The 17,713-nt window shown below is 38.2% G+C and overlaps 1 protein-coding gene across 5 annotated transcripts in view; it reads left to right on the forward strand.

The window, feature by feature from the left end:
* The window catches only part of LEO1 (LEO1 component of Paf1/RNA polymerase II complex), a 76,861-nt gene that overhangs the window by 40,124 nt on the left and 19,024 nt on the right, over positions 1–17,713 (forward strand). For 4 of the 5 annotated variants that reach the window (XM_078448621.2, XM_060618511.3, XM_078448622.2 and 1 more), the window contains 5 exons: positions 6,081–6,836; positions 9,130–9,234; positions 12,323–12,417; positions 13,650–13,795; positions 14,819–14,903. In XM_078448621.2, coding sequence (XP_078304747.2) covers positions 6,081–6,836; positions 9,130–9,234; positions 12,323–12,417; positions 13,650–13,795; positions 14,819–14,903 — 1,187 coding nt within the window. Of the gene's footprint in view, positions 1–3,870; positions 3,975–6,080; positions 6,837–9,129; positions 9,235–12,322; positions 12,418–13,649; positions 13,796–14,818; positions 14,904–17,713 lie in introns of those variants that run through there. The other variant, XM_060618513.3, reaches the window with a different exon arrangement.

Genomic DNA, 17,713 nt, shown 5'->3' on the forward strand with positions numbered 1-17,713 from the left:
ACATCTTTGGTTTTGGTATCAGGATAATGCTGGCCTCATAGAATGGATTAGGAACTGTTCCCTTTGCTTCAAAGAGTTTGAGAAGAATAAGCATTAATTCTTTAAACATTTGATAGGATTCATGAGTGAAGCCATCTTCTGGTCCTGGGTGTTTGTTGGTTTTGTTTTGTTTTGTTTTAATTTTTTTTAATATTTATTTATTTTTGAGACAGAGATAGAGTGTGAGCGGGGAAGGGGTAGAGAGAGAGGGAGACACAGAATCCGCAGCAGGCTCCAGGTTCTGAGCTGTCAGCACAGAGCCCAATGTGGGGCTCAAACTCACAAACTGTGAGATCATGACCTGAGCCAAAGTCGGACGCTCAACTAAATGAGCCACCCAGGTGCCCCTGTTGGATTTATTTTTTATTTTTTCCCCAGTAAGCTCTATGCCCATCATGGGGCTTGAACTCATGACTTTGAGATCAAGATTCAGACACTCTACCTACTGAGCCAGCCAGGCTCCCCTGAGATTTCTCTTTTTTTTTTATTTTAATTTTTTAAAAAATGTTTATTTCTGAGAGAGAGAGACAGAGTATGAGCAGGGGAGGGACAGAGAGAGAGAGAGGGAGACACAAAATCTGAAGCAGGCTCCAAGCTCTGAGCTGTCAGCACAGAACCCAGTGTGGGGCTCAAACTCATGAACTGCGAGATCATGACCTGAGCCCAAATTGGATGTTTGAGCCACCCAGATGCCCCGAGATTTCTCTTTTTTTAATGTAGGTGTTTACAGCTACAGATTTCCCTTTCAGCACTGCTTTCTCTACATCCCTTACCTTTTGGCATCCTGTATTTTCATTTTCATTCATCGGAAAATACTTGTAATTTGCTTTGTGATTTCTTCTTTGAGCCCGTGATTGAGTGCATTGTTTAATATCCACTTGTGAATTTTCGAGATTTGCCTCTGTTACTGAATTCGTTTTCATTCCATTATTGTCAGTAAAGATACTTCACATGTTTTCAACCTTCTTAAATGTACTGAAATTTGTTTTGGATCGTAACATATGCTCTAACCTGGAAAATGTTCAGTGTGCACTTGGAAAGAATGATGGTAGTGGAGTGTTCTATTGATGTCTATATGTGTGGTTGGTTTATAGTATTATTTGAGTTCTCTGTTTCCTCATTGATCTTCTGCCTAGTTCTGGCTGTTATTGTAAGTGGACTATTGAAGTTTCCAACTGTTATTTTTGGACTATTTCTCCCTTCAGTTCTGTCAGTTTTTGTTTTTAGGTGCATATATGTTTACAACTATTATATCTTCATGTCAGATGGGCCCTTTTATTTCATAATGTCCTTTTTTATCTTGTAACAATTTTGTCTTAAGATTTATTTTGTTTAATATTAGTATAACCACTATAGCTCTCTTTTCGTTACTATTTACATGGAGTATCTTTTTCCATCCTTTCACTTTCAACCTATTTGGGTATGCGGTTGCTGATGCATAGGGGCACTTGTACCCCAATGTTTATAGCAGCACTTTCAACCATAGCTGAATTATGGAAAGAGCCTAAATGTCCATCAACTGATGGATGGATAAAGAAGATGTGGTTTATATATACGATGGAATACTACTTGTCAATGAGAAAGAATGAAATACGGCCTTTTGTAGCAACGTGGATGGAACTGGAGAGTGTTATGCTAAGTGAAATAAGTCATACAGAGAAAGACAGATACCATATGTTTTCACTCTTATGTGGATCCTGAGAAACTTAACAGAAGACCGTGGGGGAGGGGGAGGGGGAAAAGTTACAGAGAGGGAAGGAGGCAAACCATAAGAGACTCTTAAAAACTGAGAATAAACTGAGGGTTGATGGGGCGGTGGGTGGGAGGGAGGGGAAAGTGGGTGATGGGCATTGAGGAGGGCACCTGTTGGGATGAGCACTGGGTGTTGTATAGAAACCAATTTGATAATAAATTTCATATTAAAAAAAATAATAAAGTGAGACTCTTGCAGATAATTTGCAAAAAAGTAAAAAATTAAATAGAAATTCATTTTGCCAATTCCTGCCTTTTCATTGGAGAAGTTAATCATTTCTGTTTAAAATAATTATTGATAAGGAAGCACTTTTGCCATTTTGCTATTTGTTTTCTATATGTCATACCTTTTTTTTTTTTTTTTTTTAAATTTTTTTTTCAACGTTTATTTATTTTTGGGACAGAGAGAGACAGAGCATGAACGGGGGAGGGACAGAGAGAGAGGGAGACACAGAATCGGAAACAGGCTCCAGGCTCTGAGCCATCAGCCCAGAGCCTGACGCGGGGCTCGAACTCACGGACCGTGAGATCGTGACCTGGCTGAAGTCGGACGCTTAACCGACTGCGCCACCCAGGCGCCCCTATGTCATACCTTTTTTGTTCCTCAATTTGTATATTGCTCTCCCCCCCCTTTTTTAAGGTTTTTATTTATTTATTTTGAGAGGGGAGGGAGGGGCAGAGAGAGGGAGACAGAGGATCCAAAGCAGGCTCCACGCCGTCAGTGTAGAGCCTGATGTGGGGCTCAGTCCCAGAAACTGTGAGACCATGACCTGAGCCAAAATCAAGATTGGAGGCTTACCTGACTGAGCCGCCCAGGCGCCCAGTCTATTTTTTTTAAGACTGATTTTCTTTTAGGGTACTATTCCTTCTTGTTTATTTTTCTGTATAGTTTTTAGTTTTTTTCTTAGCGGTTACTCTGGTGATTACAGTTAACATCTTGAATTATAATAATCTAGTTTGGATTAATATCAACTTAATTTTAGCAGTACAGGAACATTTTTTTCTACATAGTTCATCCTCTCTTGCCTTTGTTGTTATTGTCACAAATTACATCTTTATACATTGACTTCCCAGTGATGTGGTTTTATAATTACTGTTTTATGTTACTGTGTTTGAAATCTAATCAAGAAAGGAGTTCCTAGAAATACATTGATGTTAACTTTTATAATTACCTATTTAGTTTCCTTATTCTTTATTTCCTCACGTGGATTCAAACTGCTGTCATTTCATTTAAGCTGGACAGGCTTCGTTTAGGAGGCAGGCCTACTAGCAGTAAACTCTGTTTTTGTCTGGGAATGTCTCAGTTTTGCCAGTTTGTTTTTTATTGATGTGAAATTCATATAAAATTAACCATTTTTTAAATTTTTTTTAAAGTTTATTTATTTTGAGAGACAGAGGGAGAGTGCAGGTGGGGGAGGGGCAGAGAGACAGAGGGGTACAGAGGATCCAAAGAGTTCGATGTGGGGCTCGAACTCATGAACTGTTAGACCATGACCCGAACCTAAGTCAGATGCTTAACTGACTGAACCAGCCAGGTGCCTCTAAAATTAATGGTTTCAAAGTGAGCAATTGGGTATTTAGCACATTTACAATGTTTCCATCTTTTGGCTGTTTGAGTAGTGCTGCTATGAACTGTATTTAAGTTTATTTATTTATTTTTGAGAAGGAGCGAGCAAGTGCACAAGTTGGGGAGGGATAGGGAGAGGGGGCAGAAGAGCCAAAGCAGGCTCTAGGCTCAGCTGTTGGTGCAGGGCCGGATGATGCGGCACTCAAACTCACAAACCATGTGATCATGACCTGACCTGAAGTCAGGCACTTACTGACTGAGCCACCCAGGTGCCCCTGCTATGAACATTTGTGTACAAGTATTTGAATGCCTGTTTTCAATTCTTTTGAGTGTATACATAGGGGTGGAATTGCCGAGTCATATGGTAATTCTGTGTTTAACTTTTGAGGAATTACACCATTTTCCAGAAGGACCAGACCATTTTACATTACTACCAGCAATGTTCGAGGGTTTCATTTTTTTTTTCACATCCTCAGTAACACTTATTGTACATTTTTCTTTTTTTTTAATGTAGCCATCTCTGTTGGTGTCAAGTGATATCTCATTGTGAATTCAATTTGCATTTCCTAATGGCTAATGATGTGGAATAGACTTCTCATGTGCTCATTGGCCATTGGTATGTATGACTTTGGACAAATGTCATTTCACGTCCTTTGTCCACTTTTTAATTGTGTAGTCTTTTTGTTGAGTAGTAAACATTGTTTATGTATCGGGATGTCTGGGTACTAGACACTTAGCAGATACATGGTTTGCAAATATTTTGTCCTATTCTTTTTGTTGTTTTTTCAGTTTCTTGATAATGTCTTTTGTATAGAAGTTTTTCTTTTTGAAGAAGTCTGATTTCTGTATTTTTTTCTTCTGTCACTTCTGTCACGCTTTCATTCTGAAGTCTAGTTTTGCTGGGAATATAATTCTTGGTTGACAGTCTTTGTTCCAGTGTTTTGGATATGTTAACCCACTGCCTTCTCGTTTCCATGGTTTCTGACAAGAAATCATTGTTATCGAGAATTCCTTGTGTGGAACAAATTGCTTCTCTTGCTGCTTTCAGCATTCTTTTTTTTTTTTTTTTTTTTTGCCTTTGTCTTTAACTGTTTGATAATGCCGTGTGTAGGTGTGGATCTCTTTAATTTTATCCTATTTGGCATTCACTAAGTTTCTTGAATGTCTTTGATCACATTTGGGATGTGTTTGACCATTATTTCTTCAAATAATCTTTCTGCCCTTTCTTCTTCTGGGACTCCCATTATGTATATGTTGGTACACTTGATGGTATCCCACAAATCTTTTAGATTTTATTTTTCTTAATTTTTTTCTCTTCTGTTCCTCACTTAATCTTCATTGACTTCTAAAGTTTACTGATTCTGCCTACTTCCTGCTTACATCTGTTCTTTAGCTCCCTAATGAATTTTCACTTCATTTATTGTATTTTTCAACTCCAGAATTTCTTTTTGGCTCTTTTTAAATAATATGTTTAAAAAAAAATCTTTTTATTGATATTTTCTATTTGGTAAAACATCATTTTCATTGTCTGGGCTTCTTCTGGGATAGTTTCTAGCCTTTTTTCATACATATGGGTCATACTTCCTTGGTTCTTTGTATTTCTTTATAGTTTTTTTGTTGATAACTTGTCATTTTGAGTATTATAATGTGGTAACTCAGGAAATCAAATTCTCTCCCTTCCTCAGGATTTGTTGTTGCTGTTTGTTGCAGTAGTTATTGTTTAGTGATTCTTTTGAACTAGTTTAGTAAAGCCCACAATCTTTGTTGTGTGTGGCCACTAAAATCTCTGCCCTTTAACATAGTGGTCAGCTTGTGATTAGACAGAGATATCCTTAAATGCCTAGAACCAAAAACAAAACAACAACAACAACAACAACAAAAAAAACAAAATAAGACAAAACAAAAAAAAACCTCCCAGTCTTTGCAGTTGGGTCTCTGTGTTGGGCAGGCTTTCAACTCTCAACCCGGCAGTTTACAACCTGTTTTTGCCTTCATCTTTTGCTTTAAGCACAGAACCTGAAGGTCAACTGGAAGTGAGAGCTTAGTACCCTCTAAATTCTTTCCTGGGCATGTGCGCAACCCTGGGCAAGTATGTGGCCTTCCAGATCTCTAGGAATATGTGAGAGCTTGTAAAAGCCCTTACTCTCTGAATGATGTAATTCTCCAGCCTTTCCTCTTAATTACTTGCCCCAAAGCTTCTTAGTTAATTACTTGCCACAACTACTATCCATTATCCCAGGCAGTGGCAACTAATACATTTGCCTGTAAATGTTTTTGGTAAACATTCCTAGGTAGCTGCCTTTGAGAGACTTCTAAGTGAGATAAAGTCAGCCCTTTGAGCCAGTCCAGTGATCCACCAGGCAGATCAAAACTAACAACCATGATTCTTTGTGAATGAGGTCCCTTCTGCTCCCTCTAGTAGTGGTCCATGTACCAGAAATTTGGGCTATTTTTAAGGCATTATTGAGCTGGGGAGTTGGGGTTGGAGTGGAGGAACAGGATAAATTAAAACATCACAAAGTTTTATTGGAGTTCACCTGGTTTTTTTTGTTAAGAATTCCCCTGGTTGCTGCAGCTTTTGGTTAGTTTCCTGAGTAGAGAGAAAATTGATTCTGATGGTTTTTGACATGTTTTCTCATTCCTTTTATGTTGGGATTGACTTTTGGTGCTCTTTACCTTGCCTTTTTCACTGACATCATTCTGTGTTTATATGATCTCATAGATTCGGATTCTGGATCAGACTCGGATTCTGATCAAGAGAATGTTGCTTCTGGCAGTAATGCCTCTGGAAGTGAAAGTGAGCAAGATGAAAGAGGTGATTCAGGAAAGCCAAGTAATAAGGAACTGTTTGGAGATGACAGTGAGGATGAGGGAGCTTCACATCACAGTGGGAGTGATAATCACTCTGAAAGATCAGACAATAGGTCAGAAGCTTCTGAGCGTTCTGACCATGAAGACAATGACCCCTCAGATGTAGATCAGCACAGTGGATCAGAAGCTCATAATGATGATGAAGATGAAGGTCATAGATCAGATGGAGGGAGCCATCATTCAGAAGCAGAAGGTTCTGAAAAAGCACATTCAGATGATGAAAAATGGGACAGAGAAGATAAAAGCGACCAGTCAGATGATGAAGAAAAGATACAAAATTCCGATGATGAAGAGAGGGCACAAGGATCTGATGAAGATAAGCTGCAGAATTCTGATGATGATGAGAAAATGCAAAACACAGATGATGAGGACAGGCCTCAGCTTTCAGAAGATGAGAGACAACTGTCAGAAGAGGAGAAGGCTAATTCTGATGATGAACGGCCAGCAGCTTCTGATAATGATGACGAGAAACAGAATTCTGATGATGAAGAACGGCCACAGATGTCTGATGAGGAGAAAATGCAAAATTCTGATGATGAAAGGCCACAGGCCTCAGATGAAGAACACAGGCATTCAGATGATGAAGAGGAACAGGACCAGAAATCAGGTAATGCATTTATGAGAACCAAAATGGTTTAGTAGAAGCGTCCATATACAGCAGTGGTACAGTATCCATGCCCACCTTTAGTACCTGTTTTTCTCTTCTGTTCCTCCATTTCAACCCTTTCTAAGTGTACGTTTTGCTTTAAATTTTTCCCCCTAATAATCCATTTATTTTTATCTACCATCATTTGTTAATTGATGATAGATCAAGAAAAAAAGAGGACAGTCTTCAGGAAAGATATATGGTGCTTTAGTAGCTAGGTAATGAATGGAGTTGGTTCCATTTCTGTGGGTAACTGAGAAGCATGCCTCAGGTGAGAATAGATTTGCCTGGGGAAAAAAAGCAATGCCATTGAAAATCTCCATAGGGTAGTTGTACTGACTTGTAAATCTCATACTCCAGCTCAAGGTTTTTGAGATCCAAAATTTGATCATCCAGAGGTAATTAGGCTCCAAGGAGTTCATTCAAACTAGTCACTTATACTGATAGTATAAGAAACTAATTTATAAACATTGAATTGCAAAATTATTGATTTTGAGAGGAGCAGTTATTTCTCTCTTGTCATTGTATACTTGCTGTTGGGGAAAATCGACATTGGATACCAAATGGTAATATCAGGAGGTTGCCTGGGGAGTATAACATCCAGAAAATGAAAACGTGGCTGGATGATCTCAGTGAGCTTTAGTAGCTTGACACATGCATCCTCTAGAGAGATGTGCTTGGGTTAGAATACTTATTTCTTAAAGCTGCAGGAAACACATAGCCTAACTTTGGCTACTGACTCCCTTCTATAATAGTTATGTACACTGTTCTTCTCAAGTTAACACATTCTTCATATAGAATATTGAAATTTGGAGATCTTGTTTCTTTGCATTGTAAAAGTCACCTTGGTTAGGTTAGAATTCTTAAGTAATACCTAGATTGTTTCATTTCCATAGGTGATTGATTATACTCACATATTGATCCTGTCATCTTAGCTTAGATATGGGGGAGAGGGCCTTTAATCCTCTAATACATATTCACAGGATGGCATTCAAGACCACATTTTGGCATTATTTAGGAGGAGGCCAAAGAATTTCGAGAGATAGATAAAGGTCTATCTAGACTACAGGACTGCAATAAGTATTCAATAACTAGTTTTGGGTAGAGTTATTTGTACTGGTAGCAGAATCATTAAAGTTCATGCATTACTTCCCCAATAATAGCAGACTAACCTAAGGCTAGGGTTATGGTGGGGAATCTTATAGCTGGTTATTCTGCTTAACTCTTAACCTAGATCGACGTGGTTTTCTTGAAGTTGACAATTAGGGAAATAGTTGTACCATCCAGAGATAGTGACATACAGTTGACTCTTGAACAACATGGGTTTGAACTCTGTGGGTCTACTTATATGCAAGTTTTTCATTAAATATAGTACGTTATTATAAATGTATTTTATGATTTTCTTAATATTTTCTTTTTTCTAGCTTTGTTGTAAGAATACAGAGTAACATACCAAATGTGTGTTAACTGTTTATGTTGTCAGGAAGGCTTCCAGTCAACAATAGGGTGTCAGTAGTTGTTTTGGGGGAGTCGGACATTATTTGTGGATTTTTGACTGTGTGTTGTGTGTGTGTGTGTGGGGGGGGGGGGGGGCCCAGTGTCCCTAACCTCCATGTTCAACTGTATTTGTCTCTTCCATTGATTGCAATGTTTTTACCTCTGTTTTTCTTTTTTTGTAATGAGTCCTATATAAATTTGGTCATAAGTTTCAGTACCACTTTTTTCATTCTATCAGGTTTTTCTGCTTATAGAAAATAATGTTCCTTGAATTAATTTTATTTTTAAATTAACTACAGTTTGTATGTGTATGTACAGTTCTAGTAATGTTAACACATAAATATCTTTGTGTAACCATCCCACAGTCAGGACGCAGAACAGTTCTGTTAACCTAAGAAACTCCCTCATTCTGTCCCTTTTGTAGTCACATCCTTTCTCCACCACTGTCCCCTGACAATTACTGATCTGTTTTCTCACTGCACTTTTGTCTTTGGGAGAATGTCATTAGTAAAATGGAATCAGATGTAGTATGTAGCCTTTTTTCTTTAATTTAGACTTCTTTAACGTAGCATGATGCATTTGAGATTTATCTAAATTGTTAACATGTATCAGTAGTTCATTCTTATTTATTACTGAGTACTTTTCCATTGTATGGGTACACCACAGTTTGTTTATCCCCAGTGTTGCTTTTAAAGCACAGAATTCAAAGTTAAGATATGACTGTGATTATGAAGAACTTCTAATTCTACCCTTACAGAATCTGCAAGGGGCAGTGACAGTGAAGATGAAGTTTTACGGATGAAACGCAAGAATGCAATTGCCTCTGATTCAGAAGCAGATAGTGACACTGAGGTACCAAAAGGTATTCCAGTTACTTCTTTTACATATATATATATATATATTTCTGTCTCTTTCTTCATTTAACTGTAGTGCACTGTTGACTCTGGACATTTACCCCAGACTGCAAGATCCATGGGAAAAGAGTGTGGATACACTTAGTGTACACAGGGAAGTTGTACAGATATGAGAAATCATTTATGCTTAATCAGTTGGAGAAGAACCTGTTGCTGCTGCTTTTTTCTTCTTTTTTTTTTTAACCTAAGCTCTATGCCCAGCGTGGGGCTTGAACACATGACCCTGAGATCAAGCATCGCATGCTCTACTGATAGAGCCAGCCCCACCCCTCTGCTTCTTCATTTATAGTTAGATAAATCTGTTGTTAGGAGGCTGAGGCTTTGATTGAGGAGGCAATGTCCATTTCTTTAGTTTGACTACTGATAGTTTCAGGACAACTTGTTCTTAATTCCTTAGTAGGTTAATAACACAAGAAGGACTTGATTCTTTAAAGCTATGGGTTAGATGAAGAAGTCATAAAAACCCAGGATTAGGTAAGGTAGGTTTGTTAAAAGGATAAAAGATCTGCCTGTTCATCTCTATGGGTGACTGTTTCAAATGGCAGATTGCGGGGCGCCTGGGTGGCGCAGTCGGTTAAGCGTCCAACTTCAGCCAGGTCACGATCTCGCGGTTCGTGAGTTCGAGCCCCGCGTCGGGCTCTGGGCTGATGGCTCGGAGCCTGGAGCCTGTTTCCAATTCTGTGTCTCCCTCTCTCTCTGCCCCTCCCCCGTTCATGCTCTGTCTCTCTCTCTGTCCCAAAAATAAATAAAAAACGTTGAAAAAAAAAACAAAAAACAAAAAAAAAAACAAATGGCAGATTGCTGTACAATACAGATGTTAGTGTAAAAGTTTCCACAAACATAAATTTGATAGTTTCATTACACACAACCATTGTGTTAATGGTAATTAGGCATTAATGTTAAATAGCTTATATAAATTATTGTAAGTAACACTATAAGTAAAGCAAATAGAGGGTCAACTAGAGAGAAAAGGAGAGAGCTGGCAGAACAGGAAGTTGTGGGATTTACTTAAAGATCTTTGGATCTGTAGCTAGTGGTTATGTGCCTGGACTTTGGAATCAGATGATCCAAGTTAGAATCTCTGTGGCTCCACTTTTCAGCTGTATGAAGTTTGGTCAAATCAGTTATTTACTACCCTTCAGTTTTCTGATCTGTAAAAGGGAGATGATGCTAGCTGTCTTAGAGGGTTGGTATCAGAATTCGATATATTCATTCTTTTATTTAGCTCAGTTGTTTATTGGGAATCTGTGTACTAGTACTGTTCTGAGTGCTGGGAATGTAGCAATGATCAACATTCTGGTAGGGTCAGGGTAGGTTAGGGAGACTGATAATGACACGAAGTAAATTAAACATACAGTATGTCAGATGGTGTTAAGAACTAGGAAGAAAATGAATCAGAAGGGACATGAGTTGGGTGGTATTTTCATTTTGATTTTATCATACAGATGAACTTGGCAGAACCTGGACCTTCCTTGCCTCTCCTTTTTTTTTTTTTTTTTTTTTTTTTAATTTTAATTATTATGGCTTTATTTTTTTAGAGTTGTTTGTGTTTTAGAGCAGTTTAGGGTTCACTCTGGAATTGGGGGAAGATACAGAGATTTCCCACATACCTCCTGCCCTCACACATGCATAATCTACCTCATTATCAGCATCCCCCACCAGAGCAGTACATGTATTACAATTGGTGAACCTACACTGATACGTCATTATCCAAAGCCCATAGTTTATATTACGGTTCACTCTAGTTCACTCTTGGTGTTGTACATTTTGTGTGTTTGGACAAATGTGAGTGACCTGTATCCATCATTATGGTATCATATCGAGGAGTTAGTTTCACTGTCCTAAAACCCCTCATGTTCTACCTATTCATCTCTCCTTGCACCTAATGTCTGGCAATTGCTGATCTTTTTATTGATTCCATAGTTATGCCTTTTCCAGAATGTCATATAATTGGAGTTATATAGAACGTAGCCTTTTCTGATTGGCTTCTTTTACTTAGTAATGTGCATTTCCTCCATGTCTTTTATGGCTTGACCGCTTACTTTTTTTTTTTTTAGGACTGAGTAATATTCCTTTGGATGTACCAGTTTATCCATTCACCTACTGAAGGACATCTTGGTTACTTCCAAGTTTTGGCAAATATGAATAAAGCTGCTGTAAACATTTGTTTGCAGGTTTTAGTGTGGACATAAGTTTGCAACTCCTTTGGGTAAATACCAAGGAGCATGATTGTTAGAGCATATGGTGAGAGTTTGTTTAGCTTTCTAAGAAACTGCCAGGCTGTCTTCTAAAGTAGCTGTCGCATTTGCATTCCTGTGAACAATGATTGAGAGTTCCTGTTGCTCCACATTTTTGCCAGCATTTAGTGTTGTCAGTGTTCTGGATTGGGGCCATTCTAGTGTGTTGCCTCTCCTTTTTTTCAGGGATTTTTTTCTCCCCTTTGTCTCAGTAGCTCTCTCTCATGGTTTTATTGTAGACTATATCATTGCCAATGATTGTAACTGCTCTATAATCTCAGTTTCAAGCAGTCTACTTTCTGACCACCCTCCTATCTTTCTTTCACCCCCTCCTCTACCTTTTGTTTATTGGCTTATTACAGATTATTGTTGTTGTTTTACCAAACTTAGCTGAAGTTCTGCCTCTGATGAGAGGGGCCTGGATAGACAGGGGCCTGCATTTTTAAAACTTGAGGGACTGTGTAGAGAATAGGCCTGTATTGAGAGCTTGAGCCCCAAATGTGAGTATCTAGACTGTAGGAGGACATTTGGGCTCCTGGAGAATAAAGGAAAACGGAAGAACAGGTTGCAGAAAATGAAGGGAAAATAAATGTTTCCTCTACAGCCTTGCCTTTCCCTGAATTTGCCCCCTTCCCCCTCCATAGGTACTCTGGTCACATCTTTGAGAGCCAGGTTCAGAGTTGTGTTTGTGTAGTTTCCTGGTGCCTGGTCCAGAAACCTTGGGAATATGTGGAAGGGATAACTTTGAAGAACTTTTGTAATGTATATTAATACTGTGAATTTTCCCTCTATATTACAGATAACAGTGGAACCATGGATCTGTTTGGAGGTGCAGATGATATATCTTCAGGAAGTGATGGTGAAGATAAACCACCTACTCCAGGACAGCCTGTTGTAAGTAAAATTGCCAGGGTGAACTGTGCCCTTATTGAAGGCTAAGTAAATGTTTCAGAGATTAAGGATCTCTTTTATGCCAAGAAGAGGAAGTTGCTAACTCTTTTGCAATATAAAAGTACAATGAACAGATGACTTTCTTAGTTATGTAGGGAACACATGTTTATAAAGGGGAGTAGGAGTAACCACCCTGGTACATTCATCTACGGGAATGCCATTCAGCAATGAAAAGGTTGAAGTATTGATACACACAAGAACTTGGATGAAAGTCCAGGGTATGCAGTGTGAGAAAAAGCCAACCCCAAAAAGTTACGCACTCTATGATTCCACTTACATAGTATTCTTGAAATGACAAACTTACAGAAATGGAGAAGAGCTTAGTGGTTGCCTGAGATTTAGAAGGGATGAGGGTAAGGACAAAGTGGATGTAGCTATAAAAAGGTGATATGAATCTTTGTAATGATGGAAATGTTCTGTATTGATTATGTCAAGGTCAATCTGGTTGCTATATAGTTTTTACAAAGTGTTACCACTGGGGGAAACTGGATATAAAGAAAAAGTAAGTGCGTGCCTGGCATGAGGTTGGTGCCATGCTGTAAGAGAGGAGACTGCAGCGATCTGTGACTGGAAAAACTGATTTATTTTTTTTATTTTTTTAAATTTTTTTTAATGTTTATTTATTTTTGAGACAGAGACAGAGCATGAACAGGGGAGGGTTAGAGAGAGAGGGAGACACAGAATCTGAAGCAGGCTCCAGGCTCTGAGCACAGAGCCCGACGCGGGGCTCGAACTCACAGACCGTGAGATCATGACCTGAACCGAAGTCGGACGCTTAACCGACTGAGCCACCCAGGCACCCCTGGAAAAACTGACTTAAATGTCTTTCTTGTTCATGCCAAGAAGTGTGTACTGTTGATAATCTTCTCTCATTTTAATTGAAAGAGTGACTCTTGTTGGTGAATATGTGGAAGACAGATTTGTCACAAAAGGGTGTTTTTTTTTTGTTTTTTTTTTAAGACATCTTTTCTTACATTGATGCTTCTGAACTGATCTTGTTTCCCTTGTGGTTTTTGGTGGGGGCTGGATGGGTCGGGATGGGGACTGAGGGCTGTTTTAGCTCCAGAGCCCCAATATCCTTCTTGTCTACCTAAGTCATTAAAGTGTGGAAGTTGAGCTAGACTAGACCATTTCTAAGGTTCTATCAAGCTCTAAAATTCTGTTTCTTTTACTAGGATGAAAATGGATTGCCTCAGGATCAACAGGAGGAGGAGCCAATTCCTGAGACCAGAATAGAAGTAGAAATACCCAAAGTAAACACTGATTTAGGAAATGACTTGTATTTTGTTAAACTGCCCAACTTTCTCAGTGTAGAGCCCAGGTAAGGGGATCAGTTAAAAGTGTTTCTTTAAAAAAAAAAAAAAAAATTTTTAACGTTTATTTATTTTTGAGACAGAGAGAGACAGAGCATGAACGGGGGAGGGGCAGAGAGAGAGGGAGACACAGAAAATCGGAAGCAGGCCCCAGGCTCTGGGCCATCAGCCCAGAGCCCGACGCGGGGCTTGAACTCACGGACCGTGAGATCGTGACCTGAGCTGAAGTCGGACGCTCAACCGACTGAGCCACCCAGGCACCCCTAAAAACGTTTCTTAAAAAAAAAAAAGAAAAGAAAGCAAGAAAAAAGGCGTTCCTAGATGTTGGATAGAAATATGTGGAATGTTGATATTTTTCTGATTTTACATTAGTTGGCTAATCACAAAATGGAATATCAATCATGTGTCTCTGAAAAAGTAAGCATATCTGGTGATAGAAAAAGTATGGACTGATGTTAAAGGAGACTTTTAATGTTTGTAATTGTTTTTACCAGTTGATACGTTCTTATGAATTAATAGAGATTGCAAGCCTTTGGGTGTTTTTCAACTAGTGCAGCCCTGAAAAAGCTGAAATTGGGAGTGGTGGAATGTGCTAGAGATACTAAACGTGTCCACTTTAGCTGCCATTGTGGGTGTAGAAAAACTAATGGTTTGGGACAGTTAAACAGTGTTGATGGATATTATTCACTAAGTAACATATAAGTTTGGTTCATTTTTTTTTCCCTAGTAAAATGATGTAGAAAGCTAGAGCAGGTATGCCCTGTTCTTTGGAAGACATATAAAAGTAAAGAATATTTTGAATATTTAGCCTTGCTTTTCAAGCAGTATGTATTAGCACCAAATTTCAAGAAGGGGCAGTAATTTGAATACTTCCTTGAAATTGAACATGAAGATATTTATTTGACCATTATGATTTTTCATTATATTATGATTTTTAGTATAATGGAGTATGTTAATAGAGATGTTATTAGATAGCTGTAATGTTCCTTATAAAATATAATTAATAACTTTATTTTAAAAACAATTTATAGACCTTTTGATCCTCAGTATTACGAAGATGAATTTGAAGATGAGGAAATGCTAGACGAAGAAGGTCGAACCAGGTTAAAATTAAAGGTACTTTTCCATGTTTTACTCATTTAGTTTTTCCTTTTCTAAAGTAAAACCTGGGGATATTCACTTGAGACTTGAGCTTTTCAGAATAATTTATGTTTTTCTTTTCATAAACAAATTGTCTTTTCAGAATATTTTTAGGAAGGAAATATATAGCTTTTTCTCTGTAAAGGTGGCACTTTTCCATCATTGTTTTCACTCTTGTATGTTTTTGATGCTTAAATTAATTAGCTTTTTCCTTCAAAGTAAGTAGCATTGTGGTTTGGTGGTTAGAATGACTACCTCCATATGTACTGTGGGTTAAGTTCTAGCAACTTCCTGCAGGAGGATGTCCTTCAGGCTCTTTGATCTATGGATAAATAAATCATATACAAAAAGAATTTATTACTAATACCTTCTGGTTACCCTTTTGACTACTAGGAGAGATTTTTATTATGCTACGTTCCTATTAATGTTTCTCTTTGATATACTTTGTCTCTCCACGGAGGGCCTCTAATCTTTAATCAAGGAGGGTGTAGTTTAAGCAGATCTTTTAAAGTTGAATTGTACCAAAGAATTAGAAGCAGTTGAACTGGGGCGCCTGGGTGGCTCAGTCGGTTGAGCGTCCGACTTCAGCTCAGGTCATGATCTCACAGCTCGTGGGTTCGAGCCCCACGTCGGGCCTTGTGCTGACAGCCTGGAGCCTGCTTCGGGTTCTGTGTCTCCCTCTCTCTCTGCCCCTAACCCATTCGCATTCTGTCTCTGTCTCTCTCAAAAATAAAAATAAACATTAAAAAAAAAAAAAAAAAAAAAGGCAGTTGAACTTACAGTACTGTCACTGGAGCTATCCTTTTTCAATTCATAAATCCAAAAGATTGCCTATGTAAATACCTCATTTTTCAGTGGATATTGCATATGCTGTTTGAATGGTAAGTTGCAGTCCGGCATTCTTAAAATTCAGGGGCTGAATTTTTACAATAATTCCATCTCTTCAAGTGTGATAAATCTACAAGCATCTAAAGAACCTTATACAAGTTATTTCTCTCCAAAATGCATTGACTTCCAGAGCTTTTCAGTGAAATTTTACCAGTCCTTTTTTTTTTTTATTTTTTTATTTTTTTATTCCTTCCTCTTAATGGAAATATAAATCAAATGAGAAAATGGAAATAGACACCAATAACTTGCTCCGGGTCGCACAATTAATAGGTATAGTTTTTAGACTGTTATTTATTTACTTACTTTGCTGTCCTTTTTCTTGCCTCTTCCCTTCCCCCATTAGCTCATCTGTTAATATTTTTCCTTTGAGATTGTGTATCTATTGATATAAGGTTAGGACTATGAATTTTTCATGCTTGTTTTAGTGCCTCTAACATTATTTTACCACTTTTCATTATTTCTCATCATTTATATAAATTAATGTGGTAGTTTGTTATTAACTCCTTATTGATTTTTTGCATTTCCCCTTCTATTAGGGTACAGCAAATACCAATATATCTATTTTCAGGCCATAGAGTGTCAGACTCCAGTATAGGCATCAAAGATTATAAATGAGTGTTTTACTCTAAAACTTTGAGGCTTAGAGTACAAAAGGTTGGTGTGTAACTATTTTTTAATGGTGTGTGATGGAAAATAACCCTGGATGCTTTCTTTTTTGCTACATTATTTTTTCAAATATTTATTCAAATTTCAGTTAGTTAACATATAGTGCAATATTGGTTTTAGGAGTAGAATTCAGTGATTCATCATTTACAAATAACACCCAGTGCTCATCACAAGTGCCCTCCATCATCCATCTAGCCCATCCGTCACCCCCCTCCCACCATCAACCCTCAGTTTGTTCGCTGTCTTATTTATTTATTTAAATTCTCTTTAAATCCAATTTAGCATATAGTATAATAATTTAAGGAATAGAATATAGTGATTGATCATTACATATAATACCCAGTACTCATATCAACAAGTGCCAAGTGCCCTCGTTAATGCCCATCACCCATTTAGCCTGTCCCCCCACCCAGTACTCCTCCAGCAACCCTTAGTTCTATTTAAGAGTCTCTTATAGTTCGCCTCCCTCCCTCTTTTTATCTTATTTTTCCTTCCCTTCCCCTGTGTTCATCTGTTTTGTTTCTTAAATTCCACATATGAGTGAAGTCATATCATATTTGGGGCACCTGGGTGGCTTAGTCAGTTAAGCGGCGGACTTCAGGTCATGATCTTGCGGTTTGTGGGTTCAAACCCCACGTTGGGCTCTGTGCTGATAGCTCAGAGTCTGGAGCCTGCTTCAGATTCTGTGTCTCCCTCTGTCTCTGCCCCTCCCTCTCTCGTGCTCTGTCTCTCTCTCTCCCTCTCTCCCTCTCTCTCTCAAAAAAAAATAAAAATTAAAAAAAAAAGGGTAAGACTCATATCTAAATATTAAAAGAAATCATATGATATTTATCTCTCTCTTATTCCACTTAGCATAATACACTCTAGTTTCATCCATGTTGCAAATGGGAAGATTTCATTCTTTTTGATTGCCAAGTAATATTCCATTTGTGTGTGTGTGTGTGTGTGTGTGTGCGCGCGCGCATGTGGGTACACCACATCTCCTGTATCCATTCATCAGTCTATGGCCATTTGGGCTCTTTCCATAATTTGGTTGTTGTTCGTTGTGCTGCTGTAAACATTCGGGTGTATGTGCCCCTTCAAATCAGCATTTTTTTTATCCTTTGGATAAATCCTTAGTAGAGCAGTTACTGGGTCGTAAAGTAGTTCTATTTTAAATTTTTTGAGGATCCTCGTACTGTTTTCCAGAGTGGCTGCACCAGTTTGCATTCCCACCAACAGTGCAAAAGTGT

This window comes from Panthera onca, chromosome B3 (genome assembly GCF_046562875.1).
Source record: "Panthera onca isolate mPanOnc1 chromosome B3, mPanOnc1 haplotype 2, whole genome shotgun sequence".
Lineage (NCBI taxonomy): Eukaryota > Metazoa > Chordata > Mammalia > Carnivora > Felidae > Panthera > Panthera onca.